Source organism: Pundamilia nyererei, unplaced genomic scaffold, assembly GCF_000239375.1.
Source record: "Pundamilia nyererei isolate P.nyererei 1_Seehausen unplaced genomic scaffold, PunNye1.0 scaffold00004, whole genome shotgun sequence".
Classification (NCBI taxonomy): domain Eukaryota; kingdom Metazoa; phylum Chordata; class Actinopteri; order Cichliformes; family Cichlidae; genus Pundamilia; species Pundamilia nyererei.
This window is the reverse complement of record NW_005187405.1, coordinates 270,027-291,256: the sequence shown is the minus strand read 5'-3', so window position 1 is coordinate 291,256 and position 21,230 is coordinate 270,027. Positions and strand designations below refer to the sequence as shown.

At 40.1% G+C, this 21,230-nt stretch overlaps 3 protein-coding genes across 6 annotated transcripts in view; all 3 read left to right on the top strand.

The window, feature by feature from the left end:
* The window catches only part of LOC102195724 (probable flap endonuclease 1 homolog), a 5,616-nt gene extending 2,265 nt beyond the window's left edge, over positions 1-3,351 (top strand). The window contains exons 4-11 of one of the 2 annotated variants that reach the window (XM_005720980.1): positions 35-89; positions 200-261; positions 359-495; positions 1,737-1,797; positions 1,968-2,054; positions 2,142-2,287; positions 2,420-2,564; positions 2,674-3,351. In XM_005720980.1, the coding sequence (XP_005721037.1) occupies positions 35-89; positions 200-261; positions 359-495; positions 1,737-1,797; positions 1,968-2,054; positions 2,142-2,287; positions 2,420-2,564; positions 2,674-2,730 (750 nt within the window). In that variant the 3' untranslated portion in view covers positions 2,731-3,351. Of the gene's footprint in view, positions 1-34; positions 90-199; positions 262-358; positions 496-1,736; positions 1,798-1,922; positions 2,055-2,141; positions 2,288-2,419; positions 2,565-2,673 lie in introns of both variants that reach the window. The other variant, XM_005720979.1, reaches the window with a different exon arrangement.
* A 220-nt stretch (positions 3,352-3,571) lies between these two features.
* agfg1b (ArfGAP with FG repeats 1b) lies at positions 3,572-15,475 on the top strand. 3 transcript variants are annotated; one of them, XM_005720977.1, is made up of 12 exons: positions 3,572-3,968; positions 7,129-7,222; positions 7,488-7,603; positions 8,262-8,400; positions 8,552-8,705; positions 8,901-9,008; positions 12,221-12,365; positions 12,601-12,680; positions 12,785-12,877; positions 13,084-13,242; positions 13,789-13,883; positions 14,003-15,475. In XM_005720977.1, exons 1-12 carry the CDS (start codon positions 3,802-3,804, stop codon positions 14,060-14,062), a joined length of 1,410 nt encoding a protein of 469 aa, XP_005721034.1. In that variant the 5' UTR covers positions 3,572-3,801; the 3' UTR covers positions 14,063-15,475. The 3 variants fall into 3 exon arrangements, with proteins under 3 accessions (XP_005721034.1, XP_005721033.1, XP_005721035.1); XM_005720976.1 differs by having other exon boundaries at positions 8,898-9,008; XM_005720978.1 differs by lacking the exon at positions 8,901-9,008.
* A 224-nt stretch (positions 15,476-15,699) lies between these two features.
* On the top strand, positions 15,700-19,235 carry fbxo36b (F-box protein 36b). Its single transcript, XM_013912013.1, has 4 exons — positions 15,700-15,845; positions 16,804-16,912; positions 17,625-17,797; positions 18,443-19,235. The coding sequence occupies exons 1-4, from the start codon at positions 15,750-15,752 to the stop codon at positions 18,935-18,937; spliced, it is 873 nt and encodes a 290-aa protein (XP_013767467.1). The 5' UTR covers positions 15,700-15,749; the 3' UTR covers positions 18,938-19,235.
* Positions 19,236-21,230: the final 1,995 nt, after the last annotated feature.

Here is a 21,230-nt window from a genome sequence, read left to right as displayed (position 1 = left end):
GGCTGTGACTGATTGAAAATTGTTGTTTCTGCAGCTTGAGAAGCGAGCCCAGACAGCAGGTAGAAATTACTCAAACTGGACGGGCACAGGTAGGTCTGTGCAGAAAATGCACAAAGACTTGAGTTTTCAGTGGTTGTAGAACAGGGGTGATCTACTGGGAATATTATTTTGATGTGTTTTTTCTCTGTGCTCACTGCAGCGTCATTACAGACTAAAGAATGTCTTCAGCTCCTGAAGTATCTTGGTGTACCTGTTATCCAGGTACGACCTGCTAAGTAATGAAAATGTTTGTGCAATATTTCATCTCTTCTTCCTCCTCTGCAGATTTCTCTTCATGCATGTCACTTTTGTCTGTCAGGCTCCAGGGGACGCTGAGGCACTGTGCGCTCAGCTGGTGAGAGAGGGAACTGTGCACGCTGTGGCGTCAGAGGACATGGACACGCTGCCGTTTGGAGCCAATATTCTTATTCGTCAGCTGAATGCAAAGAAGGACAGGTAGAAACTGTGCAGCTCACTTTACTAAATTTGTTTATATTTAAAAAGAAGAAATATTTCAAAGGTTTGCAATGGTTGTTGCATTAATTTAGTGTTCATGATCAGATCCAAAGCTTTGAGGCTCTCATACATGTTTTTACGTAAATTATTATGTCAAATGATTAGAATCTCAAGTTATTGTAATAACCTGCTCACTTGCACTAATTTTCTGTATTTATAGTAGATGAGACGGAGCTCCATAATGACTGTACTTTCTGGCAGCAGGTGGTGAACTATTTTAAACCACAGCCACAAGTCTCATAAGAAAAGAAAAGGAAGTCTGCTCCTTACTTTTTCTTGCAGACAGCAGTGAACTGCCAGACAGAAAAGGGCTGCTTGCAGCTCATTAGCAGGTAGTTTACACTCAGTTTCTAAGCCAAGTTGAGATGTGGTGTAAAATATAAATAAAAATAGAAAGAAAACATTTGGAATTCTTATAAGTATGATATTAATTTCAAAATGGATAAATATATAATGTTGAAACTTCATGCTAGCAAAATCTTTTAGAAAAATTAGCACTGCTGCAGCAGAAGACTGGTTAAAAACAGCTGGTGTAGATACATAAAACATTATGTAGGAGTAGCCAGTGGATAATGGATTGTTGAAATGACTCCACTCTACACCCCTACAAAGTTTTATTCATTCAAGACATTTCGAGTTATCGTTTTTACAGACAGAATATCGCGCACGCAAATGCTACCAAAAACATGACCTTGGCGGAGATAACAAACATTAATCCACTGAATTTGCTACACAAGAAAGCTGAAAGCTTTATAAATGGATGAACTACTACACGTCTTAAGGTTTTCTGATATCGTTGATCACGCACTTTGCTGATAACATACAAAGCACAAAATAATCTACTTTTAAACTGTACTCAGAGAGATACAGTATCAACTGAGAACAAATGGCATGTTTGATAAAAGCAAATATTATTATTTTTTAAAAATCCATATATGTTACATGTATGGAATAGTTGTGTATTTCGCTAAAATGTTTAAAAATATAGGGGTAAAAAATATAAGAGACGTTATCATTGTATATGAAACATTCATTTTCATGTCTTTTGTTTGGTTACTTATTCTTAATGTATTATTTCTGCTCGTCTTTGTTTTGGTTTTAGATTTTGACATCTAGTTGTGAACTAGTTGATCTAGTTGAACTTAATGTTTTATTTACGCTCTTTTTTTTTTTTTTTTCAGTGAAGTCATTGAATACTCCTTACCTAAACTATTAGAAAAACTCCAAATTGGTCATAAGGAGGTAAGATTGAAACATTTAGATTTCTCTGAAAGTATGTAATTTATTATAATATATCTGTATTGGACATACTGCTATAGAAATGCACTTTAGCTGTCTTATTCTCTTATTTTGTATTTGTCTGCCAGTTTGTTGACTTGTGTATTTTGCTCGGCTGCGACTACTGTAAAAAGATACCCGGTTTGGGTCCTAAGAGAGCTCTGACCCTGATCCAGAAGCACCGTACCATAGAGGATGTGGTTTTGCATATCAACAGAAAGGTATCAGATGATCTTTGTAGCTTTGGCTTTACCTCTCTTACAAAAGAACATGTGACGTCTAACAAGCCGGTGATATCTGCCCTTTAGACCCATCCTGTTCCAAATATGTGGAAATACAGAGAAGCAAGGAAGATTTTCTTGGATGGACCACAAAGCTCAGCTCCCGAGCTCATCTGGACCGAGCCAAATGAGGAGGCCTTGGTTGAGTTCCTCTGTCACACCAAACGAATTAAGTACGTTTTTTATTGAGCTTTTCTATTGTGCTTCTTTTAGTGTGTGTGTATATATATGTATGTGTATGTGTATATATAGAATGAATGAAACTATACATATGAAAATTGAAAGTCATCTTTGTTTGATTTTAGGGAGGAGAGGATCCGTAATCGAATGGTGAAGTTCCGTATGATGCGGGAAAATAAACGGGAGGAGAGGGAAAAGGAAAAGGCAGAGGGTGGTGGGAAGCAGACTTGCATTAAGGACTTCTTTAGGGTTACCAGAAAGCGAGTGCAGGTGAGCTCAGAAAACAGTGATGCAAATATAAATCAAAATGTGTGCGTTTTTAGGAATAAAATGGTAAAAATAACTTGAATAAAATTAGCTTTTCTTACTTTACCTCTAGCCTGTGGACAATGCAAGCTCCCCAACCAGCAACAGAAAGAGACCAAAGTCAAAATAAGCATGTGCCAGTTGTCTACGCCACAAGGATGGGAGTGTTCATCTCTCAGTTCATCTCTGTCTGGACATCTCAAAAAATTATGGACCATTTCAACATGCGGCTTATCTGTCATCCCAATCTTGAATATGCACCATAAGAGAAATGTTATTCTGTTCATTTGATCTTGGGTTACGGTAATATTTTTACAAATGTAAATATTTTTATAGGAAAAAAATCTTTTTTTACAGGATTTCTTATCAAAGTGCCTTTTACTTTTTAAGAAGAACTCAAAATAGGCATCACACAAGACAGCTCCTCTGACAGTACAGTAAAGTGATCTCATGTGAACAGTATGATCCACAACAATGGATATCACTGGGTAGTTCTTCAGTGTGTCCAGCAGTTTCCTGCAAAGCCACCAAGAAAAGCAGAGCAGGAGGTGGATGGCTATGAAAGGGAACAGTGTGATCACTGTCAGGGAGGCCAAAACTGGAGACAGCGGATGTCTCATCTCTAGATATTCAATGAGCACCTGTTGTGTAAAGTGTGCCAAGGCAGGGACCAAAGACTTGAATATTAAAACATGTACAAGTGGTATCATGTCTAAAGGAGACACTGAAGTGTTTAAATAAATGCAAAAATGTGTAGAATTTATGTTCATGCTCTTTGTTTTGTATTTTTATATCAGTTTCAGTTTGCCTTTTTAAATTAAAGCAATCTTTGACTGTGTTTTGTTGCGCGATGTGCTTATGAGCGGATGGACACTGTAAAAGTGCTGTGTTTTCATAGCACATTATTTTCTGAAGCACTTCCAAAGGCAAGTGTTAATTTTAAACCACAATACGAGGCGTCATTCCAAACCAACAGATGGCGCCGGTGGATGAGGAGCTGCTGGGACTCACTTTTTTCGCGTGTAGGAGAAGAAGTGTGCCAGTCGGTCCGTAGACCTCTCACAGCAAGGTGTCTCTCAGACCACAGTTACCGCCGTCGTACGCGGCAAGTTTGTCCTGAAGTCACCCGTCCTGCCCCGCGTCCCTTGACCAAACTCCCCCCCCATCCCTAGGTAAAACAAGCCGTTTTAGTTTTTCGGTCATGGCGACGAGTGCGAAGCGTAAGCAGGAGGAGACTCATCTGAAGATGCTCCGGGAAATGACTAGCCTGCCCGCGAATAGGAAATGCTTCGACTGCGACCAACGCGGCCCGACCTATGTCAACATGACAGTGGGCTCCTTCGTCTGTACCACCTGCTCCGGGATCTTGTGAGTGTCCTTTTGGGCCAAAGTGTTGTATTTATTCTTTAGTGTCCCACGGTTGGACGGCGGTGGGGACACCGGCGCTGACTTGGCGGTACCGTTAGCTAGTTAGCTAGTGTTAAAGTGAGGACAGGTAACGCAGACGTTACCTTCGGTTCAGCCCGGAGCTGTCGGGCTGGGATGGGCGGTGTTAGGAGATTGGATTGTTTACATCGCTGCTTTAGTGGGATAACATGTGTTATTACAAAACACAGGGTGAGTGAGGGGGCTGTGTCAGTGGCTTGATTGTGTGTGTGTGTGTGTGTGTGTGTGTGTGTGTGTGTGTGTGTGTGTGTGTCTAGGGTAGCACGCCTAACGCTGGGTTCGTAACTTTGGCTGACAGTCAAATATTTGACCACCGGGTTCAAAAACGGCACGTGATGGAGGGGAACCTCCTCTAGTTGAACTTTAGCTGGACCTCTGAGAAGGCTTGTCGCAAGAACACATACACATCCAGATAAGCAGAAGCAGGGTGAGTCTCTGAAGTTGGAAAGTAACTGAAGAGCAGCTGGGCCAGTGGGTCGCCTGCAACTGCGACTGAACCACATCTTCCTCATAATGTCAAATCATTGTGAAATCGCAATTCAGGCAATAAACCGGATCAGCGCAATATGCTGTCCCCCCCACACCCATTAAGTTGCTGATACTGAGGAAACATTTCTGCATATCCTGCTATCAGTATACAGCATGGTAATTACTTAAGACAAGGTGTTGCCAGCCACTGCTTACCCTTTAAATTGGAAATGATAGTTTTTAGCCCTGTATTCAATTATTAAATTCTATTAGAGTAGCTCTGCATGATTGACAGTTCAGCATAAAGCTTGTCTGTCTTATGCCAGGCTTCAGTTTATAACAAGTCTGTCTAAAACAAGTTTAAAACTAATTTTCTTCTAATTGGCAGCTCCTCACAAACAGAAGGTTTGGACAGCAGGTGGGTGGGGCTTCTATACTCACACATTGTCCTGACCATATTACCGTATATCTGGTTTCTCTGACATCATATGCATCCCAAAATGGAAAAAACAAGCAAACAAACAAACAAAATGCGAATGGGATTTTAAATATGTTAAAGTATTAGCACACCAACTAAAAAGTGATATCAAAAGACTGGGGACTTGTATAGGGTGTACTCCCACCTTTTGCCATATGGTAGTTGTGTTAGGGTTAGGGTTAAGCAGCTACAGGAAATGTTCGTTGGAAGTTGTTGCTGCTCGTTATAGAGTTTGTCATGTAATTTTTTTGTACAGTCTGCACTTCAAGTGATGAATCATTGTGTTGAGTAAATATGTGTTCGTGAGTTAATAGTTTAGTCAGATTGTGAGTGTAGATGATTGTGACTCAGAAGAACACAATTTATGAGGAGTCGCTGTAAGAAATCTTGGTATTCACATTTTTTTTTCCTGGCAACTGGAAATAATTAGATGAATAATCAGTTTCTCAAAATGAGCTTTGTTCTATGTGGACAGGTCTATACAATGATTTGGTATGTGCAGACCAAATACTAACTACTGTACTTTTCCCCATGTTTAGACAAAGTGTTGAAGGTCTGTCAAGTTGCAGTTTACATCAATTTTTACATCAATCCTGGTTTCCAATGACAGTGTCTCTTTGTTGACCTGAATTCAGTTTGTTTTAAATGAATTTTGTTTTTCTTCAGCAATAGTTTGGGTTTGAGGACGTTCTGCTTGAGGCAGATTTGGATGTATTTTTTTTAGTGTAGCCTTGTTTTACTCCTTTTATGTTGATATTGTGTGTGTGTGTGTGTGTGTGTGTGTGTGTGTGTGTGTGTGTGTGTGTGTGTGTGTGTGTGCATATATTCTCTCTTAGCACTTAAATCTGTGATCTTTGTCCTACACAATCAATCAATAAATCACAACATTTTTTTGGTCATGTTTACTCTTTATGCTAAAGTTCACAAACCAGTTTGTACAAACTTACATTTGGATTTATGTGTCGCAATCCCTGAATACTCACTAGTGTTACTACACAGTTATTTTGCACTGATTTTTGCACGTGATTCAGATCAGCTGATCGAGATTTGTTTTAACTTTTTTTTTTCCCATGTCTCCATGGTAAATATGGACAGGGACTTTCTTGTTTCAAAACATTAAACCAAAAGTAAGTTTGGGTTTACAGATTATCCATCCATCAGTTAATTTTTCATCCATCCATCCATATTCTTTCCTTTATACAAATCAGGCTGGCAGGGTGGGCTTGAGCCAGTTCCAGCTGTCATGGGGCGAAAGGTGTGGTGCAACCTAGACAAGTCACCAGTCTGCAACAGAGCTAATACAGAGAGACAAGCAACCATTCACACTCACATTCACACCTATGGACGGTTTAACATTGCTGATTAACAAACTCCTGCATCACTTCTGACTGTGGGGGGAAGCTGGAGTGATTTCAGAGAGGGAGAACGTGCCGACTACACACAGATTATTTGTTGATATGTTGATATTATTGCGTCTGCTAGAAATCCCTAATAAATATATGTCACGTGTAATTAAACTATGTCAGTAATGTTTAGGATATCAGCGAATTTACAATTACAATCCTAATATTTGAACCTAAAACTATACTAAGTGCAAACATACTTTTTTTGTTGTTGTTCTGTATTTTAGAAACGTCTGTCTGATGTGCTTGGCAGCTGCCAAACAAAGCTGCTTTCTAAAGTTGTCCTTACATGTACCTCCTGTCTCTAAGAAAATCATTTTCAGATGCGTTGGAAATGCTCTTCTTAGAGACAGGAGACATGATGACCACTCTGTCTCCCTGTGATTTCACTGGACATTTCCGCGCAGCTTTTCTCACGCTGGTGTAAATCAGCACTGTGAGAAATCACACAGACTTTGCACAGGGAGCTGAGGGGTTAAAAGGCATTTAATGTCTGGCTCCACGGGACGTGTGTTCTGCATCTATTAATGATATGAAAAGCTCAGGGCTGCTGTTGTGCATGTGTGAAAATGGCTATAAAGTACTCAAGGGTGCGTTCACTCTGACAAGAAGATGTAATGAGGCATCTGTGGTTTGTGTTTCTGTTTGCTTTTTCTTTGTAAACGAACAGCACTGGTTGGCATCCTGCTTCTTTTGTTCTTTAGCTAACAACATATACCTCCTCCACCCACAGGCGAGGACTGAATCCCCCACACAGAGTGAAGTCCATCTCTATGACCACATTCACACAGCAGGAAATCGAGTTCCTACAGAAACACAGCAACGAGGTATCGCGCACACTTTACAGCAAAGCGCTCAGCACTGTCATTTACACTGTCGAGCATTATTTTGATAATCATGTCCTAATTTAGCAGTAGCCTTCTTTATTCAAGTTATTTGCATTCCTTTCTCTTTTTTATATACTCACATTTCTCTCCACCCCTTCCCCCCTTTTCCCTTTACTCTCCCTCACCTCGTTCATGGCTGTGCCACCACCCCCACCACTATCCTCTCCTTGCCTCCCACTCCCTTCATTCCTGTGCCCCCCTGTAGGTCTGTAAACACATCTGGTTGGGCCTCTATGACGACAGAACATCAGTCGTTCCAGATTTCAGAGAACCGCAGAAAGTAAAAGAGTTCCTCCAGGAAAAATATGAAAAGAAGAGATGGTAACATAATGTTTTATTTGTTTTATCAGGTTTGAGCAGTGATATTTGCATACTTTATTTCACTTTTATATATATCTTTTTTTTTTAACTGTGTGCAAACATTGGGTAGTAAATACTTTAGAGTGCTAAGAATTCACAAAGTTCTTGTTCAGTCCTTGCTTGTTACTGTCAGCAAAGAAAATGATTGCTGAGCTTTACCTTTGCCAAAAACCATTTTGTTGCTGTGGACTTGGTTAACCATATGTTTGAGTTTGGCAGCACATTCTTCATTGTCTAAGGCTTTCTTTTTCTGTATCATTTTGCTGCTTCTTCTGCAGAATTTTTGGATTTCAAGCACAACTCTCAAATACTCATGTACAAAGCGCGGGGTCAATTTTATCTTCTTTTGAAATACTGTCCTTCTGCCTTTGTCTCAAACACTTATCCAACTTAGTGTCACAAGGGTCATCAGCCCTACCATTTATCCAGCACTATAACTAAGTAAATTAAGGTAACAGAAACCATATCTGTGAAAATCTTCAGACCATATGCTTCGTTTGAGACCTAAAATGATATGTTCCAATAGCTCTTCAGTATGACCATCATGTTATCAAAGCTGTGTGTGCTGGGACTAAATATGGCTTTTGTTTCGTGCTGGTGCTCTTCCCTGGATTTTTAGGTATGTTCCTCCTGACCAGGCAAGGGTAGTAGCAAATGTTCAGGCTTCTGTGTCCGGCTCCTCAGCAAGCAGCACTGGCAGCACACCAGAAGTCCAACCCCTCAAAACCCTGCAGCTCAATAAGACCCCTCTGCGCCAGGTGAGACGAATGCACACAGAGCCTCTTTCAACCCATCGGCCACTCTTTTCCTTTCTCATTCAATTTTCAGCTGAAGAAAAGTCTTGTTTTTTTTGTGTGTGTGATTTTTTTTTTTTTTTTTTTACAATTTTTTCCTGACTGCACCACCCAGTCTCCGGGGCTAGCTCGTTCCCAAGCTCAGAGCGCTGCTCAGGAGAAGAAATTTGACTTGCTCTCAGACCTGGGTGACATTTTTGCTGCTCCACCCACTCAAACTGCCACCCCTACCAACTTTGCCAACTTTGCACATTTTCCAAACCAGTCAGGTAAGATGTCTTTCATGATTCTCATAACATGTACTGTTATTGTTGTTGTTGTTGTTTTTTTAATTGACATCCAACTAGTAAATACAGATATGCGAACACTGCGTTTTGTCATTGTCCCTTACATTTTTCTCCTGCCATTGTTTTTATTCCCACATTCATTGTCTGTTGTTAATTTTCCCTTGTGTATGGCAGCAGCACCTCAGGGTAATTCAAATACCAACTTTGCCAACTTTGACGCATTTGGAAACACTGCAATTCCATCCCATCAGAGCACATCACCTCCCTCAAAGTCCTTTTCATCAGGTACCACCCTCCCTGCCACTTTCCCCTCCATCTTATCCACATGTATGCACCCTTACTACAGTTTTTCTTTATTCATCTCTCACCTGCTGTGTCCTCTGGGCCAGCCCGCTGTATGCAGGAATGCACTCTGGATGCTCGAGGTTTTTGTTGGTCTTTGTTACTGTTGCTATGGTTATCTCGGATGAGCAGTTGTATTTATTGTACTGCTTTCTGGTCTGCTTGGAGGCCATTTAGAGGATGCGTGCACAGGCAGTGCCCGTAACGGTCAGCCTAAACTGGAGGGTACATGACATCTGCACAGACATTGCATCCATCCTTTGCTGACAATATTGCACATCGTGTGGACGCTAGCAGACCATTGCCAGTGTGTAAAGTATAACGCTGGGCTCAGACTGCACAATCTTTTTCTCTCCTACCATGGCCATCGTTTCAGCTTAGGGAGTTACAAACTCATAAAATCCTACCTTTCCTTAACTCTTTCTCGTGTCGTGCTTGCTGGACACACTTCACCAAGTGTGTGATATCATCGGGAACCAGGCTGCAGGCTGGCAGGATTCAGAGAATGTAAACAGACGGGCGGGTATGTAAAATACCGTCTGTCTGCTCCATGTGAGCGTTCCAGCCAGAAAAACTGGCAACATCACAGCTGAGGGGCAGAAAAAACTAAACAGTTTGTGGAGAGCTTGTGTTGTTTAACCTCACAGAAGAGACAGAGCTGTTGTTGACGAGCTTCTAACATCTTAAGTGTTCAGGTTGGTATAATGCGAGGTGTCCCAGAAACAACCTCAGTTTTTATTCAAGATGACATGTTATTAGACAAGAATATAGCCCGTTTTCCCCCCAGACTTAAAACGATGTCCCTTATTGTCCACTAGGACCAAAGTCTCATATCCCAATATGAGACATTTCTCATCCCGATAATGATATATATCACAAAATAGTGCTTTTTCTGTAAATTCTCTGAATCTCGGGCAACTTGACTTGTGTGAAGTGTTTTCAGCTGAGCGTGGCGTACCTGGAGTCGAGTGTTTTGACTGATGCATGAAACTATATATTTTTAGATATAAGTTGTAACGGACGCCTTTTCTTTGTGAGAATTTATTACATGGTGTGCTGTAGGGCTGTTCAATATATTGGATGACGATATAAAAGCGCCTATCGTTTCATTTTACGCTATTGTTTGTTTCGTGGTGTTGCAAAATAAACTGTTTACGGCAATATTTTTTTCATCGTTTTGATGGTCACTGTAGTGGCTATATAAATTTCTTAAAGTTCTCTCTTTCTCTTATATTTAATATAACCACACTACGGATGGACAAGTGCCTGTTTTTATGCGTTGTCGTTAGCAACAACGATGGTAAAACCATCACGTGTCCGCTTGTTTATTTTCCACATAAACCTTTCACAATAAAGCTCAAGATCCTGTTGAGACTTTTCAAAATAAACTGAATCACTTGAAATAGTATGCAGAGTATTTACCGATGAGAAGCAAAAAAGAGCCGTCAGGTGCTAAAAAATAAACCTTAGACTCAATTGTTAGAACAGGCTTTAACCTGCAGCACGCCGCAAAGAAAACGGCGGCCGTTACAACCTATGTCTAAAAATGTGTAGTTTCATGCATCGGTAAAACACTCGACTCCAGATACGCGACGCCCAGCTGGAAAGACTTCAGCTACCCGAGATTCACAGAATTTACAGAAAGTGTTAAATTTTAGTGATTTATATCGTTATTGGACATAGATGTTTTATATCGGGATATGAGATTTTGGTCATATCGCACAGTGTGCTGTGGGGAAAAGGCTGTTCTAACGTTTGAATCTAAGGTTTATTTTGAGCACATGACAGCTCTTTTTTTGCTTCTCATCTGTAAACTCTGTCCATACTTTTTCATGTGATTCTTGCGTAGGTGGTAGTAGGGCTGGGCGATATATCGAGTTTTTAAAAAATATCGATATATTTTCATACGAGATATAAGATGTGACAATATCGTTTATATCGATATAGTGTATGTTACGTTATAATTATACTTTTGGAGCCGCAAGTTTGCCTCGCTTTCGTCCACTTTTGTCTCTATGCAATGTTATTGGGCCTCGCCTTCACTGAACACAACTCCCCCTCCCCCATCGCTTCACCTGCAGGCAACGACAAGATGGACACGGCAAATCTCCGTTAACGAGCTCCGTGCGTGGGGCTGGACGCGTCAATGTGTTAACGTGTTAACGAGCTAACCGTGCTAACGACATGACGGCCTAAAATCCTTTCATTTTCTCAAAAATCAACAGTGCGCCTTATGTATGAATTCTGGTTGTGCTTACTGACCGCGAACCGGTTTTATGTTGAACACGGCGCTCAGCAATCTGTCAAAAATGTTTTAGTTTGACTTTGGTAAACTACGGAGCTGCACCTTGATGGATTGTCGGAGCATTACGGCTACCGTAGTCCGGAGCCTCGTGGAGTAATACGTACTGTGCTTCAATGTAATATTACCATATTGTGTGTGTATAAGGACCATAAATGGCACCTGTTAAGAGACACGGTTACGAAGCAGATTTCAAACTCCAGGCTGTCAGTCACAGCTTTGACTAAGAACTCTCTTTTTATTCTTACCTTATGGCTTAAAAAAATATATCGAGATATATATCGTATATCGCCATCCAGCTAAAAAATATTGAGATATGAATTTTAGGTCATATCGGCCATCCCTAGGTGGTAGAAGACATTTGTCGTGTTTGAGTCTGTGGTGGGGACCAGTTTGCGGCATAATATGCATAGTACGGTTTTCTGGTCAGTGTCAGACTTTTCATAACCAAACCAAGGTAGCCCCTCGTTTAGGAATAAGATCCTTGATTTTTTTTGACTGGTCCTTCTGTTTGGAGCTACCTGGTTCTACCTCATCTTCACAAATATTGCTGTAAACCGTGTATTTTGCAACACCACGAAACAAACGATAGTGTCGTTTCGTCATCCGATATATTTGGTCATATCGCACAGCCCTATTGTCCACGTAAGGCCATTTGACAAGTGTTGTGAATACGCATGCACGTCTTTTTAATTTGTGCTCATTTGAAAAAGACATCCCTAAAGGACAGCGAAGGGAGGTTCCCAGCGAGAGAATTGCTCTTGATCCTTTTAATTATTTGGGTGTGTGTGTTTATGCATGTGGCACTTGATGTTTGACTAGTTCTTTTATTGATGTTAATATTTGTTGAAAGGGGGAGGAGTGCCAATTCCGTCAGTGTCTAGTGCTGCCACTGCCCAGTGTCAGACAGGGAGCCAAAGAGAGGACCGCTATGCTGCTCTGGCTGAGTTAGACAACGAGCTCAGCTTCTCTGCCTCCACAAGCAGCAATGTGCAAGGGTGAGAAAGTGACACACACACAGTGAGGTTTACCAGGAACAGTGAATTTGTTCATGTGGCCTCTCTGCTAAGCTGAAAACACTCTGAAAAGTATTAGAAGAGTATACATTAATTTGATAAGTGTATTTATCAGTGTGATGAACACTTGATGCGGATGCACAAGTGTATGTTAAAAAGGCTGGTAATGCCTTTCGTATCCTTTATTAAACATTCAGTGGCATCATGTTTTTTACAGGAACATATTTGGACCAGCACTGGGTTCATCGCCAGCTCAAAACCCGCCTGTGTTACCCAGTATGCAACCTGGCTTTGGAGGTGCTCATGGTGCTCACTACTACAATGATGCATACAGAAATAAAAAACATTTACCTCTTGTTCATTTAGCTTAAACACTCATTTTATGGCTGTTTTCCATCTAGCCGTCCCTTCCACAAATCCTTTCGTTGCTGGAGCCATTCCTCCAGAAATGGCCACCAACCCTTTCCAGACCAATGGCAGAGCTCCAGCTGCAGGTGTGTACGCACTTAGAGTTTAACGTACTTCACTATAAATGTTTCTGTTTTACTTAGACATTTGTGTTACTTTGATGTAACTCAGTTACATTGCCTATTAGCTTTGTGATTTGCCAAAGTATCTAGAATTTACTCCTTGTGTGTGTGTGTGTGTTGTGGGTATGCGTGTACACTGACCGTGCACACATGCTGTGTGTGTCTCGTAGCCTCGTTTGGTACTGGCTCTATGAGCATGCCTGCAGGCTTTGGGAATGCGTCTTCCTACTGCCTCCCCACCAGTTTCAGCGGAAACTTCCAGCAGCAATTCCCTGGTCAGGCCCCCATCCCTTACTCTCAGCCAGGGGCCTATCACCCTCAGTCTAATGGTTAGTGGTCTTCCACATCCCTCCGTCCTCTTACCCTAAGTGTCTGTGCAGTGGCGGCCATTAATTTAAAGGGTTTTTTTTGCATGCTTTTCTTTTTTTGTTCTTATTTACATAACAGCTCTCTGCATTAAGAATTAAGTTGAAGCCTTGCTGCCTCAAATTAAAGTGCAGCCTAGCAGTGGCAGCTACTGCACAGTGATAAAAGATTGCATTTAGTGTACAAAGCTTTAAGGTCTGCTGTAGTTCAGAATGATGACAATATATAAAAGTCATAAGGCTCTGTTTACACCTGAATGCAATCCAGCATGCCAGGCCGCGGCTTTCTTTGCAATTTAATTTTTTTAGACTCCCGTAGAATTTTTAAAGGTTTGACTCTTGTCATTAAGTCATTGTAAAGTGGTTGTATTTATGTCTTTATGTTCTTATCTTTATGGCATGATGATATAACTGTTGTAATAAAATAAAAGGAAAATACTGGCTCTGCAGAGTGCTGGACAGAGCAGTCCCAAACACATTTAAACCCCTTTACCTTTTGTATTCCCCCAGGCCCTGGATACCCAGTCTACGGTCAGAACAAGCCCTCGATCACACCATTTGGGCAGCCCATAGCTGTCCCTGGCATGTCCAATAACCCATTTGTGGTGAGCATGTATTGCGTTCTCAAAAAGCTGTCACACTAATTAAAAATGGCCTGATTGGTTTTTCTGAAAGACTCAATTTTCTCAAATCAGCAATGTTTTTGGACTCTCTCATATTTCAGGCAGGAGCACCAGCCGGGCCATTCCCTTCAGGGGGTTCATCCACCAACCCTTTCCTGTAGCACAGCTCCTGGTCCTCTCCACCAGAGGGCAGCATGCAGCACATATTCAAGGCACCCGTTCAGTCACAAGTGGCAGTACATTTCTAAAAAAGACTTACATTTTTTTTTCTTTATAAAAAAAGTTTACAACACTATGAAGGACTGCAAAGGACTTTATTGAAGACTAAGGGACTGTTATGAGGGCAAATGTACTGTTTGATTATATACATTATATGATTTTATTTTTTTGTTTATAACTGTACGCTCTGTGCATATCACCATTTGTAATCACAATTAAGTACATGTATATGTATAACAAGGACTGAATTAACAAAGGTGAGTATACAGACACCTTGTGGAAAAAAACAAAAAAAAACCCACTACACACTATCTATGTAGGGTAAGGTAAGGGTATACATTTTAAGACTATTAACAGGGTTCCATTTAAGTCCATGATCTGTACTTGATGCAGGTGCTTCTTTTTCAAAAGGGATATCTCTTTATTCTAGCTTACTGCTACTATACTGGCACTAAGGTGTTTCCTTTTAACATGCAGATCCAGAGTGCAGTCCGTAAGAAACAAATGTTGCCTGTATACCCAGAGCAGCAGCGTCTTTTTAATTTTAAGTAACATCTCACACAGGTTAATGGGGCACAGCAGTGATCCTACACTATTAGTCAAAAGTATGGCCTAAATTTTAGTTTGAAACTAAGTGCAAGTCTTTAGTTAATTGGGCCGGCAGACAACTCAAGATGTTTACAGCTGAAAGGATAAAAAGACAGGCATGTCTGCTAGAGCACAAAAGGCCTTTAATTAAGTACTTCTTGTTTCTGTTACTTTACCTAATTGATAAAATATTTAGTATACTCTCGCAACCTCACTACCGCCGGTGGAATATGTCAGAGGAGATGTTTCAGATATTATATTTTAGGAATATTGTAAAGAGAAAAGGAAAGACTGTTAATGAAAGCTTGGGCGTGTGATCCAGAACGGTTACCTCAAAAAACAAAACAGAGTTGTTCACATGAACATAGATGACTTGTCCTATTGACAGGTTTACCAGAGCCTGCCTAGGCAAACATATACAATATATAAAGTTAAAAAAAACAACCCTGTAAGCTATTCAGCGCACTCCCTCAATATCTGTCCTTTTCTTTGCCTTGTTTTTTGAAAAGCTTTTGGAGAGAAGGACAGAATAAGGAGAATAATAAGGATATAAGTGACCAAATTTGCTTTTTAATGAGGCAAAAGAAAAGAACACTAAATCAGGGACTACTACATTACTGGATCATTACTGCGACTCTGGAGGGTCTCAGCTGTACTGCTTATGACTAACAATGAATTTGACAATGTGTTTCTTGTCTTTACAAGACTAGCTAAGTATATGTGTACATATATAAATATGTGTATAAATAAATTAAAAAGATTTTTAACTAGAAATTGTGTCTTATTTATTTGATACTAAAACATGTAGGACTGTTTTAATAAGTCTCTGAAACCTTTGATGATTTACTAATTTCTTGTTTGTAGAGTGTAATAAAGTCTAGTTTTTGTTTTTTTGAGCAAAAATGTTTAAGCAGCTAAGTTTATACTAAGGTTTCTTTAAGTCATTTAAATTTTGTTTAACATGAAGCGAAACGCTTTTTTGCTCTCGGTTGCTTAGACCGTTTGACAAAGTTCCGTTGCCATGCCAACATATAAACTGACATGGCGTCCCTTCTAACAGACCCGTTGTTTGAAGTCTCTGGACGGGGACCTGCACCCATTCAGAGCTTTTATCATTTTTCTGTCACTAAGTCAGATGTAAGTAATGTCAGCTTTGATAAGGGCTAATGCTCATTAAAATTTTGCTTAATTTTCTATTTTCTAAGAAGCCGTTTGCGCCCATGTAGCGACTTCGTGGCAAGAATAAACGTTCAGTTAAGGTTATAACGACGGTTAGCTAACTTAGCTGTAGCCAATAAACTTAAATTAACATTAGCAACTCTATCGGTTTAGCATCCTCACCTGTTTGCTACTTATTAACAGCAAGTTACAACCTACAAGGTAAAACGGGGATGTCAAACATAAGGACCGGAGACCAGAATCGGCCAAGACGAAAACTCAAATTAGGCCCACTGGACAGCTTTGGAATAAGTGAAGGGACACATACATGTTGGACTTTTAACTTAATTTGCATACGTTTACAACTTTTTCTATTTCTCCTGATAAAGCCCTTTTAGTCCAACAGCAATGTTCCCGTTTTTTTTGTTTTTTTTTTGTTATTTAATTAATTTCTGAAAAAATCTTGTCTTAACCGAGATGTACTGTTGAAATTGCACGTATTCTTCTTGTATTAACGTATCCCAGGGATTAAATATGAAGTTAAATTTATTTACAATGACTGAAAGGGGAGTTTCACTGGTCCGGCCGATCAAGATCAAAATCAAAATCAAAGTGCAATGTATGTGGCTCACAATGTAAAACATGACACTCCTGCATTAAAATGTACAGATGTCTGAATAGGTGTTGTTTTTACTGCATTGCTTTGCTTTTCTACTCGGGACATAATAGTATACAGTACAATAGAAAAAAGGATTATCCCTCTTTACAGCAGAACTGGCCCATGGGCCCCTCACCTAACTGTTCAGTATGTGTTTCTGAATTGTTTTACTGAAATTGTTTTACTGTAAATACCGTAGAGTTGTATGTCTATAAAAATGGAAAAATGGTGGTTGTAAATATCATGATCATAAGTCATACTTTGACCTGCTATTCCCAGGTGGTATGGAGATGGTGGAAGATATCTCCAAGAATTGTAGACAGGTACTCCAAGCCAGGGGAACTGAAGCAATCCCATGAGGACTTCTTGGATGACACTTGGCTGCACAGTAAGGCCTGATCACATAAATCATAAAGTACACCACATAAATATAGCTAACCTATTAGCTTTTTCCTTAAGTAAAGAAAGGTAAACACAATGGAAAATATGCATCTTATGACTGAACTTGGTCATGTTCATTAAAGACTTTTAACAGTGGAAAAAAAAGACACACACACACACACAGGTGTAAAAAAAATTGTTGCCATACTGACAGGTTAGAACTTAAACACAACAGATGGTAATGGTGCTTTTCCTGCAGGGAGTTTTTGTAGTTAGGGTTACTAGAGATTTTTTGCGTGTTTGAATTATCATTGCAGGAACAGCACAGGCCAAGCAAATTTGTTAACAATGGCTCAGTCAGTCAGCAACACCAGGATGATGGTGTTGTGCCACAAAAGCGATTGTCTGCCAAAAGAAAAAAAAAGAAAAAAGTCTTGTTTTTTTCAAGAGGGCAGAAGAAATTGCTCATAACAAATAACAGAACAGTTCTAAAAAGATATTTGTGTGAGTGTCCCAAAAGAACTGGATTGATTATAATGTGGAACGCAGAGTAGTTATAAAAACAGGTAATTTCTGTTTTATATGTAACCCTTTTGTAAATCCTGTTGTCTATAGCCTGTTTACCAACATAAGCAAATATATATCATACACTGTATTTACTGTATGTGAAAACAACCTTAATGCTTGTATATGGATGACAAATAGAGGCTTCTTTCTAGGTGAGGTCCGCATGGTTTTTGGCCTTCGAATCTTGGAGTACACCACAGCTTTGTGCCGAGGCCATTATGATTATCTGGAGCACTTGTCTGATTCCTTACTTCTGCGGATAATAAATTATCTGGAGCTTGAGGATGTGGGTCAGCTGGGACGAACATCACGCAGGTTCAGAAAGGTGAGTTTAATAAACATGCAAATAAACTTGCTGCCAAAAATAAACTGCATCATTGGATATTAAATGTGACATCTGTTTACCCTTGCACATTTTGTCTTCTGCCGTAATAAATCATCAGGTCTTAAACTGATGTTGCATTTTATTCCTATATTCAGGGGTGCACATAAGTGGTCCGCAGGTGCACATTCGCTGTCAAAATAAAAGACGCACACTAGATAAGAAGTTGCAACGTGCGTTCGTGTACATGTAAAAAACACTGTTTTTGTCCGCTAGAGTGGGATTTTCACGCCATATTCTGCACCACATCTCTGCGCGTTCATCATTTGTTTGAAGCCAGCTCACCTCCTGCAACCACTTTTCCGAGAATACACGCTTCTTTTCCGGTTCGGACTCCTTCTGACATTTCTTTGGAGGTGGAGGAACACCAAAGTAATTGCTTAAAGGAGTTTGCTTTTTCGACATCTTTAAGAGTTCTAAACAAATGTCTGAACATTAAACGTGTGTTGCAACTTCTTATCTGGTGCACGTCTTTTATTTTGACAGGGAATGCGCACCTGCGGACCACTTATGTGCACCCCTGCCTCTATTGTTTTTACTGTCTCTTATGCTCAACACACAACATATTTTGTTATGCCTGGTCTTCAGCTGTGTGGATCAGAGGAGTTTTGGGAACAGGCGGTGCATCGGCATTGCAACACCGTTTCGGCTGAGGTGGCATCTCTGGCAGTAGAAGTGGGGTGGCGTACTATTTTCTTCACCAACAAGTTACAGTTGCAGAAGTTGATCAGCCGCAGGAGGCTCAAGACCAAGGGGCAGACTCCTGACTCAGACACGAAAGAAGAAGAATCTCCTGGCGAAAGCTTGGAGACAAATCAGGCATTCTGTTCTGAGGAGTCTGACCTTGACATCTGCAGTCTTAAACCTGGCACTGGCACTGGCGGTGGCTTGGATTCCAGCTCTCGCTGTGATGTTGACCCTGATCCTGGTTCTGAACCACAGTCTGGCTCTGATTCAAGCAACTCTGTGACTGACCAGTTCTTGGAGGGCACAAGGTATCAGGTTGAAACCCTTACTCAGAGCAGAGTACTGAGCAGTGGAGTAGGAGACTACAGTACAGATCCAGACAAGATACTGAGTTAATCCTTTTATCAGATGTCCCCTGGTCATGTGGTTTAGGTTTACTGTTAAAGTAATATGCTGTCTCTGCATATTCAGCATCCATAAAATTAGTTGTGTGTAGTTTATATAAAGATGTTTTCTTGATAAAATGTAAACTAATTTGTGCTTGTTTTATCATCTGCAGTTTGTTGTTCCATAACTTTTCTCACTTAGCAATTGAGCATAGTCCAAAATTGCTGTAAAATACATTGTGGAAGTGTGTAGCTAATGTAAAACATTGTAGGTTGAAAATAGAAATAAATTTAATCTAAAACATGCAGTTCAATTGTCTGACTGTCATTTAATTTTGAGTCTCAGAATAAACTTGCTGCTTTGTTAGGATAAGGATCAGCTTTGCTCAGAGAGACGTGTTAAATAATGATGAGGTAATTACACAATTATTCATATCTGGTAATAAAGCAATATGAGTTTTAACTTTAACTGGGGTAGGTGCTGTCACTGAGAAAAAACTAACACCTTATTTTGTACCATTTTGCAGGTGATTCAAACACTTCTTTGACAATGCAGTTAAGTTAGCAATTATCATAGGTTAGCAGTAATCTAGGAAATAAATGAGCCTGATTTTATCATCTGACATCAACTGGATTCTGTTGTACTTCAGTTTTACTGTGAACATCACATTATATATTAATGTTTATCCTGTCAGTGTTACATTCTTAACAAGGAAGAGTTGCTTCAGCCCCTGTGAGGTCACGTGGTGTTATCCAGCTAGCCAGGAGATGTTTACTTGTTGCTCTCCTATTGGTTGGGGCCTACAACACTGTAAAAGGGAGGAGCTATGAAATCCAGGTACTCAAGTATCTGTCCAATCATGCTAGTCCTTTTTTTTTTCTTTTTTAATTAAAGAGACACAGGCTGCTAAAGCTAATGGTCCATTCTGGGTTCATTTTGGGCATTGTTCTTCTCTACCTTGTCATGTAAGGTTGACTAGATTAGTCACATGACAAAACAGGACTGTTTCTGCAGCTTTTGGGTCAAGTTGCAAATGAACCAAAAGCAAGAGGGCAATAATTTAGCAACTTTCCCAAATACATCTGTGCAGATGGATGCCTGTATTTGTAACTAAAACTTTAATTGTTTTTGGGCAGGAAACTGTGGGCAGGGATTAGCCAGAAGGAAGTATCAACCACCTGTGCTTCTGACCTGCAATGTGTCTTCTTAAAGGGACACTACTGTGTCTGTTCTCTTGTCTCTGCTGGTGATTTTCCAAGTCTCTGAGTCCTTTTGACTCTGACTTACAGCTTCTAGAAGTCACGTTCATCATCTTATGGGGTTTTTCCAAGTGACTCTACTGTCTGATGGATGCGTGATTACAGAAGGGAATCTATAACTCATTTTGCTACAATCAAGGTTTCAGGTCATAAAAGTTAGAACTCTTATTTAGTAATCTTCCCATTGAGTCTTGAGTTCATGATGTCATTCAGACAGTTTTGTTTTAAAATTCCTCGGTTTGCAGATGAGCGCTCCTCTGATTGTTTTGCTTTCTTTAGTCTTCCTGATAAAATCATGATAAACAATCAGAATCACAAAGTCACCCGTGTGAGCTGACGCGCTGCCAGATGGTAATCTGGTGGTGAACTCATTTCCTCTCTTCACCAGCAAATTCAAACCTTTGGTTCACATGAAGTGAGTGTGCCTGAGTAGGCAAAATTCTTTGTTAGCTGGTGACTGCCAGGGTCTTTGCAGATGTTTGCATGGCTGTCTGTTTTTGTGACTGCACAGACTTGTGTCAGAGACACTCCAATTCAATGCACTAAATATGGATGGTGGGCGCAGACGTTTAATAGGAAAGACACCTCCTCTGTGATTTTTGCAGCTGTCTATCTGTGTCTTTGTTCACAACTGATGATGCAGTTTATGCTGCATTTTTGATAGGGTAGTCATTTGTTTCAGTCACACACATATATATTAGGGGTGCAACGATACACAAAATTCACGGTTCGGTTCGGTTCGATACTTTGGTGTCACGGTTCGATATTTTTTCGATACAAAAAATGTTCATGCCTTCTTAATTTGTCATTTATTAAAATTATAAATATATATTTTAACTCAAAAGTACAGTTTTTAAATTGAATGTTGCTGAAACAAAAGTAATTTAAAAAATATATATATATCTCAGGGCTCTCAAAATTTCAAAATCCCTGGTAGCCCTTCGAGCAGGGACTCTTCAGTTTATGGTAGCCCAAAATAAATTTAAGTAGCCCGAATAAAAAAGAGAGTAAATTTTTGATTGATGTTTTGTTTCCTTTACAAT